The 19,847-nt window shown below is 38.8% G+C and overlaps 1 protein-coding gene across 1 annotated transcript in view; it reads right to left on the reverse strand.

The window, feature by feature from the left end:
• Positions 1-1,647: 1,647 nt before the first annotated feature.
• CCDC187 (coiled-coil domain containing 187) overlaps positions 1,648-19,847 on the reverse strand; it is a 44,511-nt gene continuing 26,311 nt past the window's right edge. Inside the window, exons 16-33 of the mRNA XM_074608908.1 lie at positions 19,711-19,814; positions 18,904-19,037; positions 18,220-18,365; positions 17,906-18,093; positions 17,238-17,325; positions 16,292-16,411; positions 15,962-16,140; positions 12,747-12,931; positions 12,074-12,186; positions 11,378-11,546; positions 10,307-10,428; positions 9,927-10,051; positions 9,264-9,343; positions 5,914-8,813; positions 4,654-4,995; positions 3,806-3,949; positions 3,222-3,347; positions 1,648-2,918 (exon numbers count right to left, since the gene is read on the reverse strand). Coding sequence (XP_074465009.1) covers positions 2,763-2,918; positions 3,222-3,347; positions 3,806-3,949; positions 4,654-4,995; positions 5,914-8,813; positions 9,264-9,343; positions 9,927-10,051; positions 10,307-10,428; positions 11,378-11,546; positions 12,074-12,186; positions 12,747-12,931; positions 15,962-16,140; positions 16,292-16,411; positions 17,238-17,325; positions 17,906-18,093; positions 18,220-18,365; positions 18,904-19,037; positions 19,711-19,814 — 5,421 coding nt within the window. The 3' untranslated portion in view covers positions 1,648-2,762. The remainder of the gene's footprint in view (positions 2,919-3,221; positions 3,348-3,805; positions 3,950-4,653; positions 4,996-5,913; positions 8,814-9,263; positions 9,344-9,926; positions 10,052-10,306; positions 10,429-11,377; positions 11,547-12,073; positions 12,187-12,746; positions 12,932-15,961; positions 16,141-16,291; positions 16,412-17,237; positions 17,326-17,905; positions 18,094-18,219; positions 18,366-18,903; positions 19,038-19,710; positions 19,815-19,847) is intronic.

Consider the following 19,847-nt stretch of genomic DNA (forward strand, 5'->3'; position numbering starts at 1 on the left):
GAATTTTATATACAGAAAAAATCCTCTCCTCTGAGAATTGTGTAACAGGTTCTGCCACCTTTGCCTTTTCCTGATCTTCTTTTATTGACTATTAATATCTGAAGTGGTTTCAGTCGCCTATCTTTTGCAGCCATATCCAGAGCTATAAGCTATGTGGTTGCTTCTATCACGCCCCAGCTGAGGGGATTTCTGTCTCTATTTTTCCTGGGTACTGTAAGCAACAAAATTAGGTAGTTACAATAGCAGAGTCCAACCACTTCAAAGAATTGAACAATCTTGTGGCAGCTGCTAATTAGAATTTTAAAATTTGCAGTGCCTAAGATATTTTAGAGTGCATTTTATTCAGAAGAGTTGTTAAATGTGTGAAGATGAAAGAGATGGATTACAGGAAAATTAAATGTAGGGTTTAACTGAGAAATAATCATTTTCTATGAAAGATAATGACTCCTCCTGAGGCTAGTATCAAGATTTATTGACCCAGGAGGTTAATATTGATCAAAACCAAGGCAAACAAAATATTAGACCTTGAAGGAGAGTAATCTCGATATTGAAGTCTTGCCACTGACTGAACAGGTCAATATATCTGGGTGCCAGAATCTAAGGTTTTGAACACAGAATGGTGTGGGATATTAAATATGTCTGACATGTTCTGTGTATACACAGTTTGTTCTCATCAGCAGTACTTACTTTATAGCTGTGTCCTTCTGTATATAGCATCTTGCAAGGGTTCAGGCTTCACTCACAAACCTAATTGCAAATATAATCGTTATCTTTCTCAAGTGTAACATATAGCGCAACATACAGCACCAGTATGACGTAAAATGAGTCCTTCCTCTATTCATTCACATATATAAGTGATATTTTTAATAGCTTTCATTTCAAGCACAACAAGCATCTTGCTGCTTCTGCAAAACCATAGTGACAATAAACTGAAAAACTGTAGTGCTTCAATATATAGATTCGTCATTGTATCCAACTATTTGTCTATAAGTCCAGGAGAAAAAAAAATGAGTTAAGTTCTACTATAAACTGACAGCAAGAAAACATTAATCTTAGAACAAATGACTTATCTAGATTAATTAGTCAATGAGGATAAAAGTCAGAGACTTAAGAAAACGTACCACAAGGGACATGAAAATAGTTTACAGGATAAGATCAACAGTTAATGCGCTTAGGGCAGAAGTTGCCTTTTTATTTCTGTTCATATGGCAGCTAGCAGGACAGGGCTTTATAACATCCCCAGGAGCTGTCTGCAAAACAACTACTCCCATTTGCTAATGAGAATAGCAGTGTATACAATATAATCTGAAATCAATGAGAATTGCAGTAAAAATAAATACAAATGAGATACATAGGGTTTATTTTGTTTATTCAGAAAACAATTCAGTATGAAAACAGTTAAGCCATAAGTATTTAAAAATATAAAGGTAAAATGTATTTCTATTTTCCCCACCAAAACCAGATGGTAGATATTGTGATTTCAAATATAAGTTTATATATAGTTTATACTTAATTGTCTTACTTTTCATTTTATTTGAAAGACACCCTGAATGAATGGGATTTGAATAAATCAGATCTACTTACATCCAATTATTAAATAATGAACAGTTTCTGAATTACAGTAAGAAATATTTGCGTAGTATTTAATTTTAAAAAAACTAACAAGTAAAAATTTATCATTCGTCTCTTAATGCAAAATAGGGAAGACCCCAGCAGTATACATAGAGAACAATTAGCATGCTCAGGGCATGCTTCTATTTCCTTGTTAAAAATCTTGATTTTTTCCAATTTTGTCAATACAAAACAATAGGACTATTCATTGCCTCTGTTTTGCTAAGTACACCCTCAGCACCCTACGTTTAGATGTTGTAAGAATTCAAAGGGCTCCTGTGGATGGCATGATAAATAACCTAATTACATGCACATGTTTAATTTTCTGAAACAGGAGTTGCTGATAGCAAAGTATCCCATTTAAAGTGCATTACAGCAGTATTCTTCTCATTTACATAAAGTTAGAGACATTAAAACTGAATGTCTGGGTTTAGATCCTGCCAGGGCAAGACCATTCCTTGTGCCACATCTCTGAAGCCATCTCCAGGCTACTTTTAACCAGGTGCGCAGTGTATGAGAAATGGTGCACAATCACCTTTGTAACTCTGCTGTATCCATCAGAAAAAGTTTTAGACTTGTTCCAGTCAGAGGAGTTTATTCCAAACAACAGAGGTCCACAGCAACTCAGTTTCCATGAGATTTAATTCCGTCTGCACATTTACGTTCTTAAGACAGTCACCTACGATTTTCTGAACATTATTTTCAAAATATGATTCACAACCTGAACATGGTAATAAAGAATAAGATAATTTACACATAAATTGTTTTGAACTCTGTTTGTATAGACTTGTATATAATTTTAAAACACATTGTGCTCTTAAAAGGCATAATCGAATAAAATGCTATCTTGACCAAAAAAACAAGAGACAAGAATAAAATTCCACCCTCTGGATTCTGGGTAACATCAGTCTAAGAGTATTGATCTTAATGAGCATTCCCAAAGTACAAAACACAAGGCAAATATTTTTAATAATATTTTTCTATCTACTTAAGTCTCTGCTTGCATCCATTCATTCATTGTAAACATGAACATATAAATTAGGCCAAGGTATTGGTTACAAGTTCAGAGTTAAAATTCTTAAATGGTGCATCTCTTGCTTAAGAAAATCAGAGATTAAAATTGCTCTGTTAGGGCCTTTTAGGGAAAACTTTTAATCACAGGCTTTTCTCAGATAAATCTTATTAAGAACTCTGATTGTATCGAGGATCAAGCTATCAAATATGTCTTCAGTCATTCTCATCTTCACAGTTAATTCATCATCATCATAGCAAGTCCACTGAGATTCTTCTTTGCGGAGCTCCTGAATCTAAAATATAACATGGATATGAACATTTACTTCAAGAATAAGAGCGGGGTCTGTTCTGTAAGGTACTAGGACACTGTTCCTAATGCAACAACTTTATATATGCATTGTAAATTTAATTTATTTAATTTAAACCACTCAAAATAACTGGAAATACTGGAATATCATTGCAAGTGTACTGAAAAGGAAGGCAGTAATTTAAAGTTCTGAAGTTTTTTTAAGTAAACATGATTCTCACAAAAGCATGAAAATTTCTAGTTTAAACCTAGAGAAAGTAAACAAATTAACATTTGGAAGTCTGCTTACCAGGATAAGGTCCACTCTGTCTCTTTTACAGTTTCCATACTTGGTCATATTAAGGAATTTTCTTTTCATTTCTAAGTCATTCTTTTCCAGGTTCATTATTTTAATAATTTCACCTTGAACAAACATCTACAAAATAAAAAAGGCTGAAAAGAATTGTTCTCATAGAAATTCTGTCACTGCTAATGTTGCACGTGACAGGTGCCAGCGCGAAGATCCAGCTTTAAATCTAGAAGCATCCCAAAGTTTAGGGAATTGATCTAGAAGTAGCTGATCAATACTGGCCAATGGACACATTTTAAACGTAAGATTACTTTACACGTTACATCCAAGATAGTCATAACCAGCAGAATTCAGAAGCCTAATTCCCATTCCTCTACAGAGCTCCACACACTTGGAATATTTAGACTAATTAGCTCAGTCTGTATTTATGCAAGTATTTCAGAAAAATGCTGTTTCCTTCTCTAATCACCTCAGTTACACTGCCATAATCCTTCCAAATTTCACATTTTTCTCATTTTGCCATTGCAATATCTGCGCTCTTCACTGACTCTTGTTATCGTACACTTTACATTTCCAGAATGTACCTTGACCTCATTGACATCTGTTCTTCTGCAAAGATGCCTGGAACAGTAAGATCCCAAATTTTCTTTCATCCATGGAAATGTATTTGGATTTGTAGCCACTTGGTATTCTGCACATAGCAACTCATGGGTCAAATCAAATATAACCTGTAACAAAACCACAGTACCAACATAATGTGAATCTCTCGCTGATGCCCTTTCCAGAGTTTTCTTAGTGCTTCTGAAGGATGTTAAACTGGTGACAGCAGAAGTTTGCATCTCAGTGCAAAATTTTCTAACACCACCTGCATCACTGATGTTCCTATAGCTGATGTCATGATGACCATGACCCAAAGAGCATGTAAACCTGTACAGCAGAAGATATTGGACTCCTAGTAATGTGTGAACACTCACTAAGTACAGATGGCTTATACAAGAGGCCCTGATGGGACCCTTTAATCTCCTTGTGTAGACAGAGGTTCATGAAACTCAATAGTTTCAGGATGCTGAGGAACAAGAAGATCTGTCCAAACTGAGCAGGACATCCAAGGCAGAAGAGTTGGACTCTTTAGACTGCAGCTTTCCAAGAAGCTTGGCTTTTTCTGAACAGACCCAAACCAGACACTGGGCTAGGTGTCCAGGGTCTTATGATTAAAGAGCTCTAGCAAAAGGCTTCTATCACAGCAAAGACATCTATTCTAGTAGAATTATTTTGCAGTAAATTATCAGAAGCAGTATTTTGCAATACCTCTTTTGGTGTTCCTTTAGCAATATTTAGTCTTAGCAGCTAGAATAATATTGAGTACTAGCTAATATGAGTCAGCCTACAGAACACCAGAAAAGTTTAATAACAGTTAGTGTGTTAAAAATACCTGATTATACATCCTCTTGCTTTCTGTTTCCAAATCGTTGCCTGGGAGATCATTACATTCAAAGTGCTTTGGCACACTGATTCTCCTGAAATTTGAATATATGTTTTCTGGGGTCCATAATTCTTCTACAGCATATGCAGACAATTTCTTAACATATGAACTGTAATGAGGTATCACAAGAGGAACTTCCGCAGTTTTCTTCCAAGGAGCCGAGCGCCACTGATCTAATTTGTACAAGTATTGCTTTTGTCTTTGTCTCACCAGCATATGTTGGTCAGAATTAGGCTGATCAAAGTCTTCAGAGCTTCCAAAAACACCAGCATCAAGGATTTTTACAAGGAACTTTAGTAGAGAGAAAAAAAAAAGCCAGGTGATATACTCCATATTTTTACACAATTTTTAGAGGTATTGTGATTGTTATCAACTGATTAAGGTTATACTTAAAGCCATCTTCTTACGCACGGGCTCAAAGAAAGGCTTACTTATGTGTCATAAAAAATACCTATTTTAACTGTATTTGGCAGAATTCAGAATTAGAAAGAATGCCAAATTTGGAGATCTATGAGAATTTCTAACATTGTGAAATATTTTTGTTCTGAATTGTGACTACTCTCCCCATCCCCCCAAAGCAAAAAAATTTTTTTTTTAACTTTCTGTGATATTACATCTTAAATAGTCCATTGGGAAATACAAATTAAACACCGTGGGATTGGAAGTAGCAGGCATCAAAAGTTTCCATTTCATTTGGGGTGCCAGTCTCCCAGGGGGCTGACGGAAAAGTGGGAGTCTGGCGGCTCTGAGTCTTGACTTTGGTAGAAGCTGCCTGCAGAGCTAATACAGGATAAGAAAGCTGAAGGTCCCACAGCCAGGAGCTGCAAAGGAGTTAGGCAGATGAGCTGACAGTTGTCCAGGTTTGCTCTGACATTAATAAAAATTGAAGTTTGTGCAGATTTATCAGTTTGACTAACTGACAAGTTCCAAGAAAAAAAGGTTCCATTTATTTTATTTGGAGTAACTGTAGTCCTTATCCCTGTGCCTGGATCATCTTTGCCCCCCCCATACCCATGCTATCCACTGCCTGCAGGATAATTCCTTAAATGAGGAATGGATCAGATTAAGTGAGCAATCTGATTCCAAATGTTGACGTGATGTAAATTTTATGGACGATAAAGAGCTTCTGGGCAACACAAATGCTTGCCTGTGTAGACTCAATTTCAGGTCCAACACTTAAGTAGACAAAAACTTTTTGACTTTACTTACTGGCAATGTGGTTGGAGAAGTCTCTGAAGACGAGTGAAATATCTTGTCTGCTTTTGATCCGTGTTTTCTTTTAATCTTCTTATATTCTTTAACCGCATCATCTACAAATTTAGTTACAATTCTTTCTGCTACTGTGTGACAACCATGAATGCTAAGCATACCTAAATCACGCAGTAAAACATCAGAAACCTTTGCTGGTTGTTCAGATAAGAGAGAAACTGAATTTTCTTTGAGGAGAAACAGTTTCTGATTGTCTTCTTGTCTTAGGCTTTTGCCATAATTCATCATGTCTTTTTCAAAGGCACTTTTATATTTGTGTTGAGCTGTTTCAGAAAATGCAATTAAAGTGTCAAACAGAAGTTTCTTAGCAAGTTCACTTGCAATATCATCAGCAAGTTTATTTATTTTTTGATCCTCTACCAAGCAACAAATATTTTTGCTTGGTTTTACCTCATCTGTGTTACTGGTCTTACTTCTTATTGGAAGCACACCTGCAAGTATCCTTTGTTTTATTTGTGTCAGTTCTGTTTTATCTTTATCCAATCCCAAGCACATTAAGTTATTTTGATGGAGGAATTCATTACACTTACACTGGTCAGAACGTGGAAGCTTTTGCCCTTTTCCAGACAGCAAGGCAATACGTAACCTAGACTGGTTTTCTTTCACTTCTGATCCTCCCACAGTGTTTCTGTCTTCTGCTTTCCGCTCTGTAAGCCCTCCTCCTTGCTCATCATCTTCAGAGGATTTGCAGTCTCCTTTGAAAGATTCATCATCATAGAAGGAGTCAGAGTCTTCATCCCTAGTGTAATTGGATGCATTTTCGTTAGCCCCCAACAGGTGTGAAATCTCCTCAGGCCTGACAAAGACACCACAGTGCTGAGCACACTCAAAATACTTCACCCCTTTGTAAGTTCCAGCATGATCACCTTCAGCTTTGTCAAGTGCAACACCAGCCCAATGGCCACTATCAAAACAAGTCCGTCCTTTGAACATTAGGGTTCCAGGTTGGGTCTGCTTTACTAACACTCTGTCCCCAATTTCAAATGATATTAATGGGTCATCACTGTCCTCCTCAGCTTTGGGCAGTGTTAAGTTTGTTTTGCATTGTTTCATCATGGAGTCAGGACTTTTACTGGTCTGACCAGAAGAAATAGGATTTGATACTGGCAGAAACTCCAAATGCTGCAAAGGTGTCTCATGTTCTCCTTGTTGGTATTCTAATAAGCCCTCCTTTGCACTGGAAATATCTTTAACTAAAGATTGTTCTGAGAGACTACCATCCTGAGTTGAAAAAGCATTAGTTATCTCTTGATTGAGCAAGGGAAATTCTTCAGGCACAGTGTTATCAGGTAATGGGGGTAATGCATCCATTTTCAGTGATATATCTCCATCCGTACACTGTCTAGTCTCTGAGACTGTCATTTGTTCTGGTGGAGATGGGAAATCATCCATACTGAAGCTAGGATCATCATTTTTCATTGCATCTGCACTTAAAGGGGGAGGAGGAAGATCTTCACTTGGAAATGACAAATCCTTTTTGTTAGAGGACGGCAAGTCAGCACTTCCATAGGACAATACGTCGTCAACAGGAGACAGTATTTCTGACAAGGTATCCTCATGAGTCGGAGGGAGATCCTCGTCACTGATAAAAATTGTATCATCTTCACCTTTGGAAGAGCAGTTCTTTACTTGAAACAATTGGATTTTTGAGGAGACAGAAGAGAACAGTTCCCTCCTCGCTTCCTTTATGGCTTGCCTTTCAGTTGTGGAGTTATTTTGATTTCCCATGGCAATCCTTTGTGAAGACTCTGATGAATTGGTTTCTGTATGGACTTCCTTCAAAATTTCTGGCCTGGACGTAGACAGAGATACAATCTTACCAAGTTTGGTGGATGTGAGTCTCTCATTCAAAAGCTGTACATGATTATTTTCAGCTCCTGAAACTGACAAGTTTCTTGAAGATAGACATGCTAATAATTTATCATTTGTAATAGCTTTGTCAGGTGGATGACTGCTACTAAACTGGTCAGTAACCAAATCTAGACATTTCAAAGAACCTGTCAGCGGAAACCCCATTAGGTTGCTATTTTGATCCACAAATAAAGTGTTAATTCCACCATCCTTTGTCACGCTGCTAGTTGGAGAACTAGGTTTCTGCTGTTCATGGATCTTAGGTGAATAAATACCATCACTGCACGAAAAGCTGGCAACTGCATCTTTACCCTGTTTTGTGATCTCCCGAGAAGGGGTTTTACTTCTACTGTAGTTTTCTGAGTCATCCAGATGTGGCACATCCATTCCCTTGGCAGGGTTATCAGACTGGGAACAATGTGCTGACTTAGTTTTGGAGGCATTTGCTTTGTCTGATGGAACAAAAGAAAATAAATTATCACTGCAGCCACGACCTGAAACATCTCCAGGGTATTTCTGGAAGTGTGATGAAGTCTCAGTGCTATCACCTGTGGGCGCTTCGTGTTCATCATGTTTGTAACTAGGCAATGTTTCCTTTCCATTACTTATTGCTATTAGCCTCTCTTTTGAAACATCAGGAAACACACCACCATTGTCATAGACAAACTCCTCTGAGATACTGACATCTGTATCCTCTCCATTTTTCAGCTCTAATTCAGAGTCTGACATCAGGCTTCCTGAGATGTCAACCCAAACTGCAGACACTTTCTGAAATTCTGGGAGTGAAGAGTCTGATTTGGCACTTTCACATCTCAGAGAGAAGTTGTTTGACTTGGACGATGACTCAGTGGAAGCTAATCCTTCGGAAAATGCTGTTAAATTTAGTTCTTCATCAGAAGCCTCATGACAAATATGGTCCAAATGCTTCAAACACTGATTACCATCCACCTGATGGATCTCATAAGGGACAGGTACTTTTACTTCTTTAACTGGAACATTAAAAAAAAAATTTTAAAAATCAGCATTTCAGAAAAATCTTTTTATTTTATAAAAGAGGTTGCTGACAGGTAACTTAGGATTCAAATGCAGTAATCCTCAGCTGTAAATTGCATTCAAAAGACAATAGCATTAAATACACAGTCAAGATTAGGACTATCTGAAATATCATTACTAAAAAATAAATAAACTTATCAAATAAAGATGAGGAACTCAGTAACGTAGCAAATAAACAAATACAATCGTGTCCATTGTAGTTGATCAGAAGAGTTTGAATACAGGATTTTCATTAAGGTGTCTATTATTTTAGCCCAATAAGTAGCTTCACTACACGGTAGAAGAGGTAGGCTATTATCCTCTATGGACTAACTCCAGGAAGAGCTAATACTCGAGATGTATGTTAAATAACCATAGAAACCCTACTGGAAAAAGGTATTTCTTACCTTCTGGCAAAGAGATTTCAGAAGATGCTTTTTCATCTATATGTGTGATTTCTGATTTTTTCTCAGAGTCTGTGCTAACCCTGAAAATACAACATAATTGGATTAAACTGGAATTATGAAGTGTATAGTACACACTGTCATTCAAGAATGTTGACTAGACCATTGAATTTCATTGGGTCTATTTGCTACCTACAGGCAGTGTAATGCAGAATTATATGCCTTGTTTTAACTCTTACTTCAGATGGTGTCTGTCTAGCCCAAAACCTTCTGAAGACAAGCTTTTCCCCCAAAACCGATTTCAACACCCCTTCAACTGACTCCAAAGAATTACATTGCCTAAGAAAACTTGGCAGACAACGTTTGATGAACATGACTAGTATTATGTCAAACCCTTTTATAAAAAAGAAGGGGTTTTTTGTGTTTTGTTGGGATTTGCATTGTTGGGGGGGGGATTGGTCTTTTTTGTTTGGTTTGTTGGGTTTGTTTGTGGTTGTTTTGTTTTGTTTTTTAAAGTTCTACAAGACAACATGTACCAGGGTAAGGCCATTCAGGTCTGCATGCTCTTTCTACAACCACGTGGATCAAACAAACTAGACAAGGTTTGACACATCAGTAAGAATTGGAAAGTAGGACAGAAGGTCTTGGCCTTGACAGACACAGTACCTCTGTTCTTGTGATGACCGTTCTTTTCTTAACTGGGTTGTCACTGATGTAGCTTCATCTGAAATCAGTGCTGATCTTTCCTCATCTTCATCATCAGAAGAAAGATCTTTCTTCCTTTTTCCAGCCTGCAGAGATTGTGATCAAGAATCACTAAATATACATGAAACCTAAAGAATACCAGTGAATTGCTACTGGACTTACCCAGACTTAAGGGAAATATTTTAACTGTGTAAGAAAACCTCAACACAACTTCAGCTTCTCTGCCTGCAAGCTGAGTTCCAAGCACAGTATCTCCATGACAGCAAATAGCGCAGATTTCTTCTCTTGAAATTTAACGTGAGAAAAACACAGTTATGACAAATTATAAGCTTGCCACGTGCCTGAAACGGACTGCAGACCTCCTGCTCTTCTCTCAGAGTTTTATGACTTCTCTGCTCTTTGTATACTTTCTCCACTATCAGGGACTCTTTCTCTAGGTCTTCTAAGGATAATGTAGCATCACCTGAAATACACAGATTATTCAGCACAGAAGGGAAATACAGCGTTCTTTATCTCAGTCACACAAAGTAGCCATGACTACAAGAATCTAAGGCTTGCTACTGGAGTTTATGGCAGTGCCTATGAACTGATGCTCTAGGTCATGAGACAGCACAAAACTCCTTGCCAAATATAAAAAATCAAGTCAAAAGAGTAATGGTGAAATTGCGGTCCACTGAAGTCCATGGAAAAACTTCTCTTTGCCTGAGGGACAGGATTTACTTCAGACAATTTGATGTCCACATGCTGAAAGCTATGCTTGAGAATCTAGTTAAGATGCAGTTTATGCCAAACTTTTGTCATTAAGACCACCGTTATGCCGTCTTAATTACACAAATCTATAGTCTCCCTCAATATGGTATCTAGGAGTAAATGCAGAAAGCTAGTTCATTAGAAAAATAACACAAATATGAAATATTGCCACAATACGTAAATATTTATAATACAGAGATTATGCATACCCAGAACTATATAAATGATATAACAGGCTCACATATAAACAGCCAGTTTTATTTTTCATACATCCTACTGAAAGCAAGAAATATGAATTGAGGATAAAACCTGGAAACAAAAATAACTCCAGCATGTCCTGTTGAAGTCTATCTTCAACTGATCTATGTCCTTTTAAAAAGAACACCCTTAAATTATTTAAAAAATGCCTCAAAAGAGAGTAAATTGTTAATGACACAAGCAGAATAAGTTATGATTTTGTTCTGAGGAAGCAGTATAATCATATCTCATAATAAACCTTTGAGAGATCTCCCCCATCTTGCCTAGCAGTGATTTATATATTGGGTATAGTGAGCAAGACACTTAGGTAATAAATGAGAATATTGTCTCTCTTTCTGTCTGGATTAAAGTTTGATTGAAGTGGTTGAAACAGATTGGACATAATAGCATTAAATATGATTTACCAGTTCCTTGAAGAGTATTTTCTGCCTGAACCAGGCATAAGTTACACAAAGTAGAAAGCATCCCTAAGCCTTTCGCTGTGAACTTGCTGTCGCATGGATTAATATCTTCATTGTCTTTAGGATCTGTCTTTGAGTTTGAAATGAATGCCTTTTCGTTCAGCACAGATTCCTAGAATGTAAACATTTAAGAGAAAGAGTTAATATCTTCAGAGAAAAGGACTGGCACAAAAAATAGTTAAGAGATCAGAGATTAAATCTACCTGTTCACGCTAAGATGTGTAAGTGCATATGGACTCCTGTGCATATATATACCCGCACTGGGGCCGTGTCACTGATTTAGGAAATAGGAAAGAGACTAGTCTCTGCAGCTGCTATGGGCAGATAAAAATTTACTGCTCCAGGGACAGGTTTAGTTTCTCCTGGAGCAGCACAAAACTTACCCATGGGAGATGGCTTAAACACATTGTCATTAGTTAACAGCATAGAAAAAATGGAAGGGGCAGGAACACAGTGGTAAACCAGCCCATGTTTAAATTTAGTCTTTAGCTGAAGTGCACATAATCAACACACAAGACTGATATTTACTTGATATTCATAACTACCAAATGAGTCTTATGCTGGCCCTATCTTAAGGCAAATATAACCTGGGACACCATTTCTTGTAGGCAGAAATGGAATTCCAGAGGTGATCCTTACCAGAAATGCATACTTTCTGCCTTCTCTTGTAATGGGTGTGGATATAGGCTCATCCATTCTAGATGAATTTGCATGTTCCAGAGGTAATAAAACATGATCCTGAGCATTAAGCTCTGAAAGGTACAACATTAAGTTACAACGTTTACGATGCTGCATTTTTTTCCATGAATAACTTGACTATAGCTTTTTATTTAGCTCAGTCAAAAAGGCTTAAAGATATTTATAGCTTAAGTAACTTAGTTTCGCCCTACACATTCCTTGTCACATCAAAAGAAGCCAAAAGAACCAAGACCTTATTTATTCAATCATCACCTTACATATCCAGTTCATGGTAGCAATTGTAAAACCCACTTCCAGAAATTTCTACGCTTTTCCTCTTTCTTCATCTATGCATAGCTACTACCTCAACAAAACATCTTACACCCTTGTTACACCTTCTTCTTGCTAATCTTGAACAGATCCTGGTACAAAATACTCATGCTGGAGGTAACCAAGGAACAGATCAATGTCACAAGTTCTCCCTCACGGGCCAATTAGCTTGACAGTGCTCTTCCAAAAGATCATTTGAACTGCTGCAAAGAACAGCAGAGAGTTCAATTTTTGCCCTAAATCATTCAGTTTGTCAAAGTGGTCACAAACACGGTTTGCTGCAGAAGTCTTCTTTATTGGGTACCTGTGTTTATGCAATCTTTAATCATAAAGACCGAGCCTGTGGTTTGGCTGGTGGCACCACAGATGTTATTGGTCACAGTTTCAGACGCATCAGGACCTTGCGCATCCAGGGTCTGCTCCAAACCTGTGGAATCCTCTACCTGTTTCTGGTATTGTACCAGTGTTTTCTTGTTCTCAGTAGAAAGGCTGTAAACAGTTAGACAAGGAATTAATGACTGGGAGTTGTTTTTGTGTTCTCAAGCTAATCATGACAAATCTACATGAAGTCAATAAAGGTATGAATTAAATGCTTCTGGTAGTGCATGATAGTACCTGCAGAGTGCTCCCATGCACATATGTTTATAAACCAGCAAATTAGTAAAGCCAGAAGTACTCTGAATGGTGTATTTATTTCCCCATTCCCCTCCCTCTCACTTGATACTGTATTTTGTAAATCAGGTTTCTAATCTTCATAGACAAGAGCAGACTGAAGAAATCATCAGCACTGAAAAGGCAAAACTAAGGTCAAAATCTGAACCTGTATGCCTCTTCCATTTCCAATCAGTGATACTTTATCAGATTCCAACAGATTTCTTTAATTTTTCTACTTTAAATATAGCATCACAACTTCATGGACATTTGGGACATCAAATACTGATTGCGATGATGACTTTGAACTTTCTAAACAGTCTCCTTACTGCAAAAGCACAAGGCAACACAATTCATACTCACAGACTTTTCCATTAGTGGTACAAGATCTAGAATACACAGTTGCCTAAGTTATTCTGACCAGAAAAAAACCCAGTAATCTACATGTAAGTTTTTTGATTTGGTTTTATTGGGTCTGTGGGCAGGTTTTTTTACTCCAATAACAATGTAAAAAGTTAAACATATTCTTGAATAGATTAAAACTAACAATATGACAGTGTCTAGAAGCTAAATCCATATTAATTTTTTTAATGTGAAAAAAAGATGGCCTATAGAGTATTCAACACCATTAATGTTACAGATTTCAAAGTGTCCCAATTCAGAAGATATAGTCCCAATTCTTAGCTAAAAGCTTGTCCATTTGTAATAATTATGTTTCGTATTCCTTGTTTCTATTATTTAATAACCATTAACAAAACTGCAAACCAGCAGCTTTTTCTACATATTGTTAAATTTATTTATTATTTCAGTTTGCTTTCACGTTTAGAAGTATTTCCCAACCCTCTCCATCCCCTTACAGCCTTGCTTACTAACTATCTTGCAGATCATTATAAAATATGAACATACCCGCATTGGTAGATAGATAGCATAGTTACCACCCTGCACTCTTACAGAGCAAAGAGATTATACACCATCAAGCAGCAGCCAGAGATGGGGTGCATTGCGAGTTCCACCAGGCCCTGTCTGCTCTAGACTGACGTTAATATTCACAGTTCTCCTATGAGCAGGCTTGTCAGTAATAAGAAGTGAAAGCACAGCCAAGAAACCTTTTAAAGATTTCTGTGACTTGTAATCAATAACACCATGAATTATAGATCAGTTCCATGCAGGGATTTATTTGAAAGCTTTTCCCTATGGGAACTTAAGTAAATGCACAAACCTGACTCACCAGGCTGCTGAAGATCTGGGTAACACTGAATGAGAAGGGGTTTTTTTAATTCATATAGATACATATTTGTCTTTAACTGCATTTGGGGTTTTTTTCTGAAGCAAACTAGATATTTGTTCATCTGAGCTTGCTTTGGAAGACTGCTGTTCTGAGTAGTGTGGATACTGCTGTGTCCTCATCTGCACTGCTCAGCTGGAATCAGACAGGAATGCTGGGGATACAGCGCTCGGGGAACAGGAGGCCAGCGCTCTCTCAGAACAGTTTGACTGAGCTCCTGAATTACCTCTGGCTGTGGGCATTTTACATTACACCTCTGTGCTTCAGTTTAAGCATAAAATTAAGCCCCGTGTCGTACAAAAGCCGGCTGTGGTTAAATGCTAAGTGAAACACAAACCTGCTCTGAGGGGTTAAGTGATGCATAGGATTAGAGCCAGAGGATGACAAAGGAGGGAATTTCACCAATTAAATCAATACATTTCTACTCATTCGGTATGGGTATTTTGAAGTTTAATTAATAGATAGTTCCAGAGTGTTTTGAGTTTGTAGTTAAAAGCCATCATGAAAATGTGAATTATCGTTAGTAGCTGTGTGGCATAATTTAAAAATATCCTGGTTATTAATGCTGTGTAAATTCACTCGCCTAGGCCTGATATTAAAGCCACATTCGTTCCTAACATTGCAATGACAGGCCCCAGTCCCGCAGACTTAGATAATACTGCTTAACATTTCATAGTGCAGATAATCATGGTGAAATATGTTTACCTGCTTGCAGGAAAACGTGGAGTTTAAAATTAATATATAAAACCTGCGAGCATTGGCTTTCTTAAAGCACAGAGGATTGTGACACTGAATACAAGAGCTTGGAGCCATTCTACAGAAAGCACAACTGCCTCAGGAACAAGTATTACCCCGCGTTTTGCGTGCAGGATTAAATAGTTTATTACACAGTGCAGCCCCTTCCATGTGCAATAAGCTTATGACGGCAGATCAACATGGCTTTTTTCAGCATGAAACGGACTTGTCCAACTTCTAATGATAAATCCAAATCACAGTACTACATGATTATATGTATGTATATAGACACAGACAGATATATACATATACACAGACTCCCTAAATTTCAGGATTAAGGCTCAGATTTAGCTTGTTCTATTCAAGAAGTTAATATTTGTGACTGCAGATAAGGGTCCTGTTTAAACAATGGAAAAATCTGAAAGAAATACACCGTTTCTTATTGTTATATTGAAGTCATGAATGTATTCTACCTGAATAATTTAGTAAGTGGTATGGAAAGGATCTCCAGCTACGGATCCAGACACCTTGATTTACTTGATGCTGTTCACATACCTCACAATAAGCTGGTCCCTGCCCTGAGGAACTTACCATTTGGGACATGAGATGGTAGGTTGGACACATGGAGGACACATGAATAAACAGTGAGGCAATATTGGTCAGAATGATAAGCAGCGGTCTTGATGCATCAAATGCTTGAACACAGATGTTTTCGAAACTTGTTGTTATAAAACTCCCTCTTGGGAGTATTTAAAACTCACACAATTATCTAGGACATAACTGCTTCTATCTTCTCCACTGGATTGGTTCTTATCTTCAGCTATTATTGTGAAAAGAGCTTTACTTACTCCTCATATTTCTTGCTTTTTTTATTCTTTAGCCGGACACAACTCTCTCTATTTCCCGACAGATCAGGCCTTTCTGGGTGGGCTGTAGGCTCTGCTGAGGAGGAGGATAGCTTCGGGCTAGAAATAAGTCTCACTGTCTTCAGCCTTATTCCTTCATCAGTTGCTGGGCTCCTTGTAAGCTGAAATGAAATGGTAATACATAAGGTTTCACCTGTGTTCCTTAGCTGTAGTGCCAGTTATGACTTCAGTTATTATCCACTCAAAAAACCCCACTGAGACATCTAGTGACTGTGACTTAATAACCTCTGGCTTCCCAGCCAAGTTATGCACCTTTTCCTGAAGTTGTGCTGTTGAACGACGCATCATTAAGATTTCTCTTTGCTGCTTTAATAAAAGCTTTCTTTCTTGATGGGCTGCCCTGTAGATGTTTTGCAAGTGCTGGATTTCTGCCTACACAAAGCAGAAAAAGAAAGGAGCCTAGAAGTGTTAAGATAACAGAAAAGAGACCTACTTAAAATTGTGTATAGTCTTTTTTAACATACAGCAATACTACTCATAAAACATGCTGAAAATTCAATGTGCGGGTTCTGTTGCTCTTTTTTTTTTTTTTAAATTTTTGCAATTTTATTTTTCACTAACGCTGGCTGGGGGTTACCTGTGAAAACTAGTGGCAGGTTAGTGCATATTTCACTGCTTGGGAGATGGGGTGTCTCCCAGAGGTGAGACCTTTGCAAATTAATTATCTTCAGGTCATTTAAAACTACAAGACACTTGTGGTTTGCACAAGAATTCCTTGAAGTAGAGGAGAGGCTTTGTACTACATAAGGAGTAGGACAGAAAATTTCTGATTACCAAGTCTAATTATGAGCCCAGCATTCCTCTCAGTAGTGAGGGAACTGAGACTATAAAATTAGCTGTCAGATTAATTTAATGTATTTGAACATCAGAAGGATAAATCTGCATAAATCAGTGGAAACCTACATTATATGACCTGCTTGTTATGGCACAAAGAGAAAAATCCACAGTAACAGTGGAGCAGCAGGAATTAAAAAAAAAAGGTGTTTTCTTTTCTCTTAGATTTACAGGCTTTGGCACAAAAACCACCTCACTGAATGTAGGAAGCAAAGAAGCAAAACAGAATAATGCATGCAAAATGACATCAGTGACTTTTTTAAAAAACAAACCCCACTTGCTCCAGCAGCTCCAGCCACCTCCCGGCATTGCATCCTCCCACTGTTTATAAGATGAACTCCAGCTCCTCTTGCTGCAGAATTACCTGCTCCTGTTTCAGCTCCGTTAGGATTTTGTGCTGCTTTGCGGCCATGGCAGAGGCTCCCTCACTATCTCGCAGGCTTTCCAGACAGCTGGAGACCAGAAAAGGATGGGGATCACAATCAGATTATTATATGCCACAGATAGAAGCTCCTCCTAAAGCAGTAGCAGCTATGGAAGGTTCTGCAGAAAGTTCTGCTAGACCTGGAGGACATCTCACCTGGACCTCTCCCAAGGCAGCCGGACTTCCCTGAGCACTCGGTACACAGTGACTCAGTACTCAATGAGGGACGCCATGCACCGGGGGGGTCACACTGTACCTCATGGTGCCCCAGCCCAGTCAGCGCTGAGGGACACCTTGCACCAAGGGCTCACGCTGTCCCTGAAGGCACCTCAGCCCAGTCAGCGCTGAGGAGGGGCTCGCACCACACCTGAAGGAGACTGCGCTAGAGAGCTCGACCACACTCTGGGGAGCGGAAAACTGTGCAGACTCCTCTCCTGCTTTACCAGCATTTACTGTGTAAGAGAAGGATTTTCTATTTGCTCTTTTCCCCCTGAGTGGGGACAGTTTTTCTTCCTCTCAGCCGGCAGCTGCACTTCCACCTCCTGCTGAGGGACCCATCCCAGCCAGGGCACGCCTGTGGTCTCCTGCCCACAACATGTCCCCCTCACCGTTTCTGGTGGCCCAGCCAGGCCAGCTCGGCCCTGGCTTTCTCCCGGAGAGCTTTTTTGCGGAGCTTGAAGAGGGCAGCCTGGTGTCGAGCTCGCAGCTCTTCTCCCCTCAGACACTGCTCCACCATGGCCAAGCTGAAGCAGCAGAAGGTGCTGGAGTCTCCATAGTGCCGGCCGACTTCACTCCACTGGGGACAGAGCAGAGGATCATGTTTATTGAAGTGCCATGTGGGTGACAAGTTTGACATTGGCACTAAAAGCCAAAAAAAAAAAAACCCACAAAAACCAGACACTGGTAGAAGAGCTGGTGTTACCTGGCTGTCAGAGCTGGCCCGCTCGCTGCTGTCTCCAGAGTCGTCCCCTGCACGGGTCTCCCCGTGGGGCAGATTCATCAGAGGTGACAACAGATTCAAGGTCTGATGGTCATGCAGTGGCTCCCCGTGCTCCACTGGCAGAGATCCTAAGGAGAAGATTTTAAGTCACTGTAAGTAAAATATTTCTCTGTAATAAAAGGGAAAAAAGACCCCCCCCAAAAAATGGTTGCCATCATAGATGAGTTAGCATCCATTCCTGAATTCAAGGCGCCTTTGCAAAGGCTTGGTGGCCAGGCCCTCAGCAGGAGCCTAAGGAGAGTCACCCCACAGCCGCCCACTTACAGAAGCAAGTTATAAACACTAACCCCCCTTTTGAGTGAAATCATGGTAAACAGGTAGGGCCTATATACAGGTAAAAAGAAAGGGCCTATAAATAGGCTAAATAACTCTCAACTGCCAGGATAATTTTCTGTAGAAGGGTCAGGAGTACAAGGGGAGATTGTTATGGTTTAAATATGCATAATGAATCTGAGTATTTAAGTCAAAATTTTCAAAATCAATTAGAAAATTAGTGAAATTTGTGAATATGCGTTCCAGCCCCTGGATGCTGCACTGTTTCTCACGTCATGCTAGAAAGTGTTGTTGTTTGCCCAATACCACCAAATCCTTTAACTTAGTGTTCACCTTCTTGAAGCCCTGAGCAATACGAATCCCTTCCTCCCCAAGGTTTTCTTTCTCCCACCGTTTTGGAATCCACTGGACTGTGATCTCTTTCTGTCTGCAATGCAGATTGCTTCAGTGAATGTGTTTCTTCATTACTGACAGTAAGAAAGAAAGGAAATATGTTCTTATTGCAGTCAGAGGTACTATTTCAATTCCCAGCTTTCATAGTGAAGTCCTCTGTGGAGGCTGAGTCTTTTTCAAATTAGCATGATGCTCATTTTTATGCAATATTGAAAGTTTTATCTGTGCAGAGACGCATTTCTGGTAATTGTATCCATAAGATTCTAGAAGCAATCCTCAAGTCCTTAATATATGCCACTTTAAAGGAACATAAAAATGTTCTCATACAATTTTCCCATTCATAGTAAGGTATACGATGGCAAAACAAAATGAGGAAAATTATGTTTTCCCCCCACAGGTTTCAAAGGGGCTTGTACCTTTAAAAAAAAAAAAAAGAAAGGAAAAAAAAGCATGACCATTCAAAGGTGTTAAAAGTGTTTATACTGTGGTTTGTGCATAAATCAGAGTAGAAAGCCTGTACTGCAAAGATGGATACTTCACAGCAGATATCTGAATGAGTAAAATGGTGAGGCCGTAGTCTTAAAGATACCACGACAGCCATATTAGCTCTTCTTAAGTGACTTGAAATGAACATCAGTTTTAGAAACCATGCACAGCACAAATGCTCTAGAGCTGCGAGTCATTCGTACAGTCAAACCACAGGCTAAAACACTGGCTAAACGCCTCATTGTATACTGCCTTCTGTACCTGCCAGCTGCATTGTCGCCTTCTGATTGGGATCCTCTCCACATTTGCTCTGCATGGTCCAACTTTGGCACAAAATAACAACTGCCTTTGGAGCGACTGCACTCCTGCAAACACAGAAATCGTCCATAGACCTGAAT

Source organism: Larus michahellis, chromosome 15 (genome assembly GCF_964199755.1).
Source record: "Larus michahellis chromosome 15, bLarMic1.1, whole genome shotgun sequence".
In the NCBI taxonomy this organism is placed as follows: Eukaryota; Metazoa; Chordata; class Aves; order Charadriiformes; family Laridae; genus Larus; species Larus michahellis.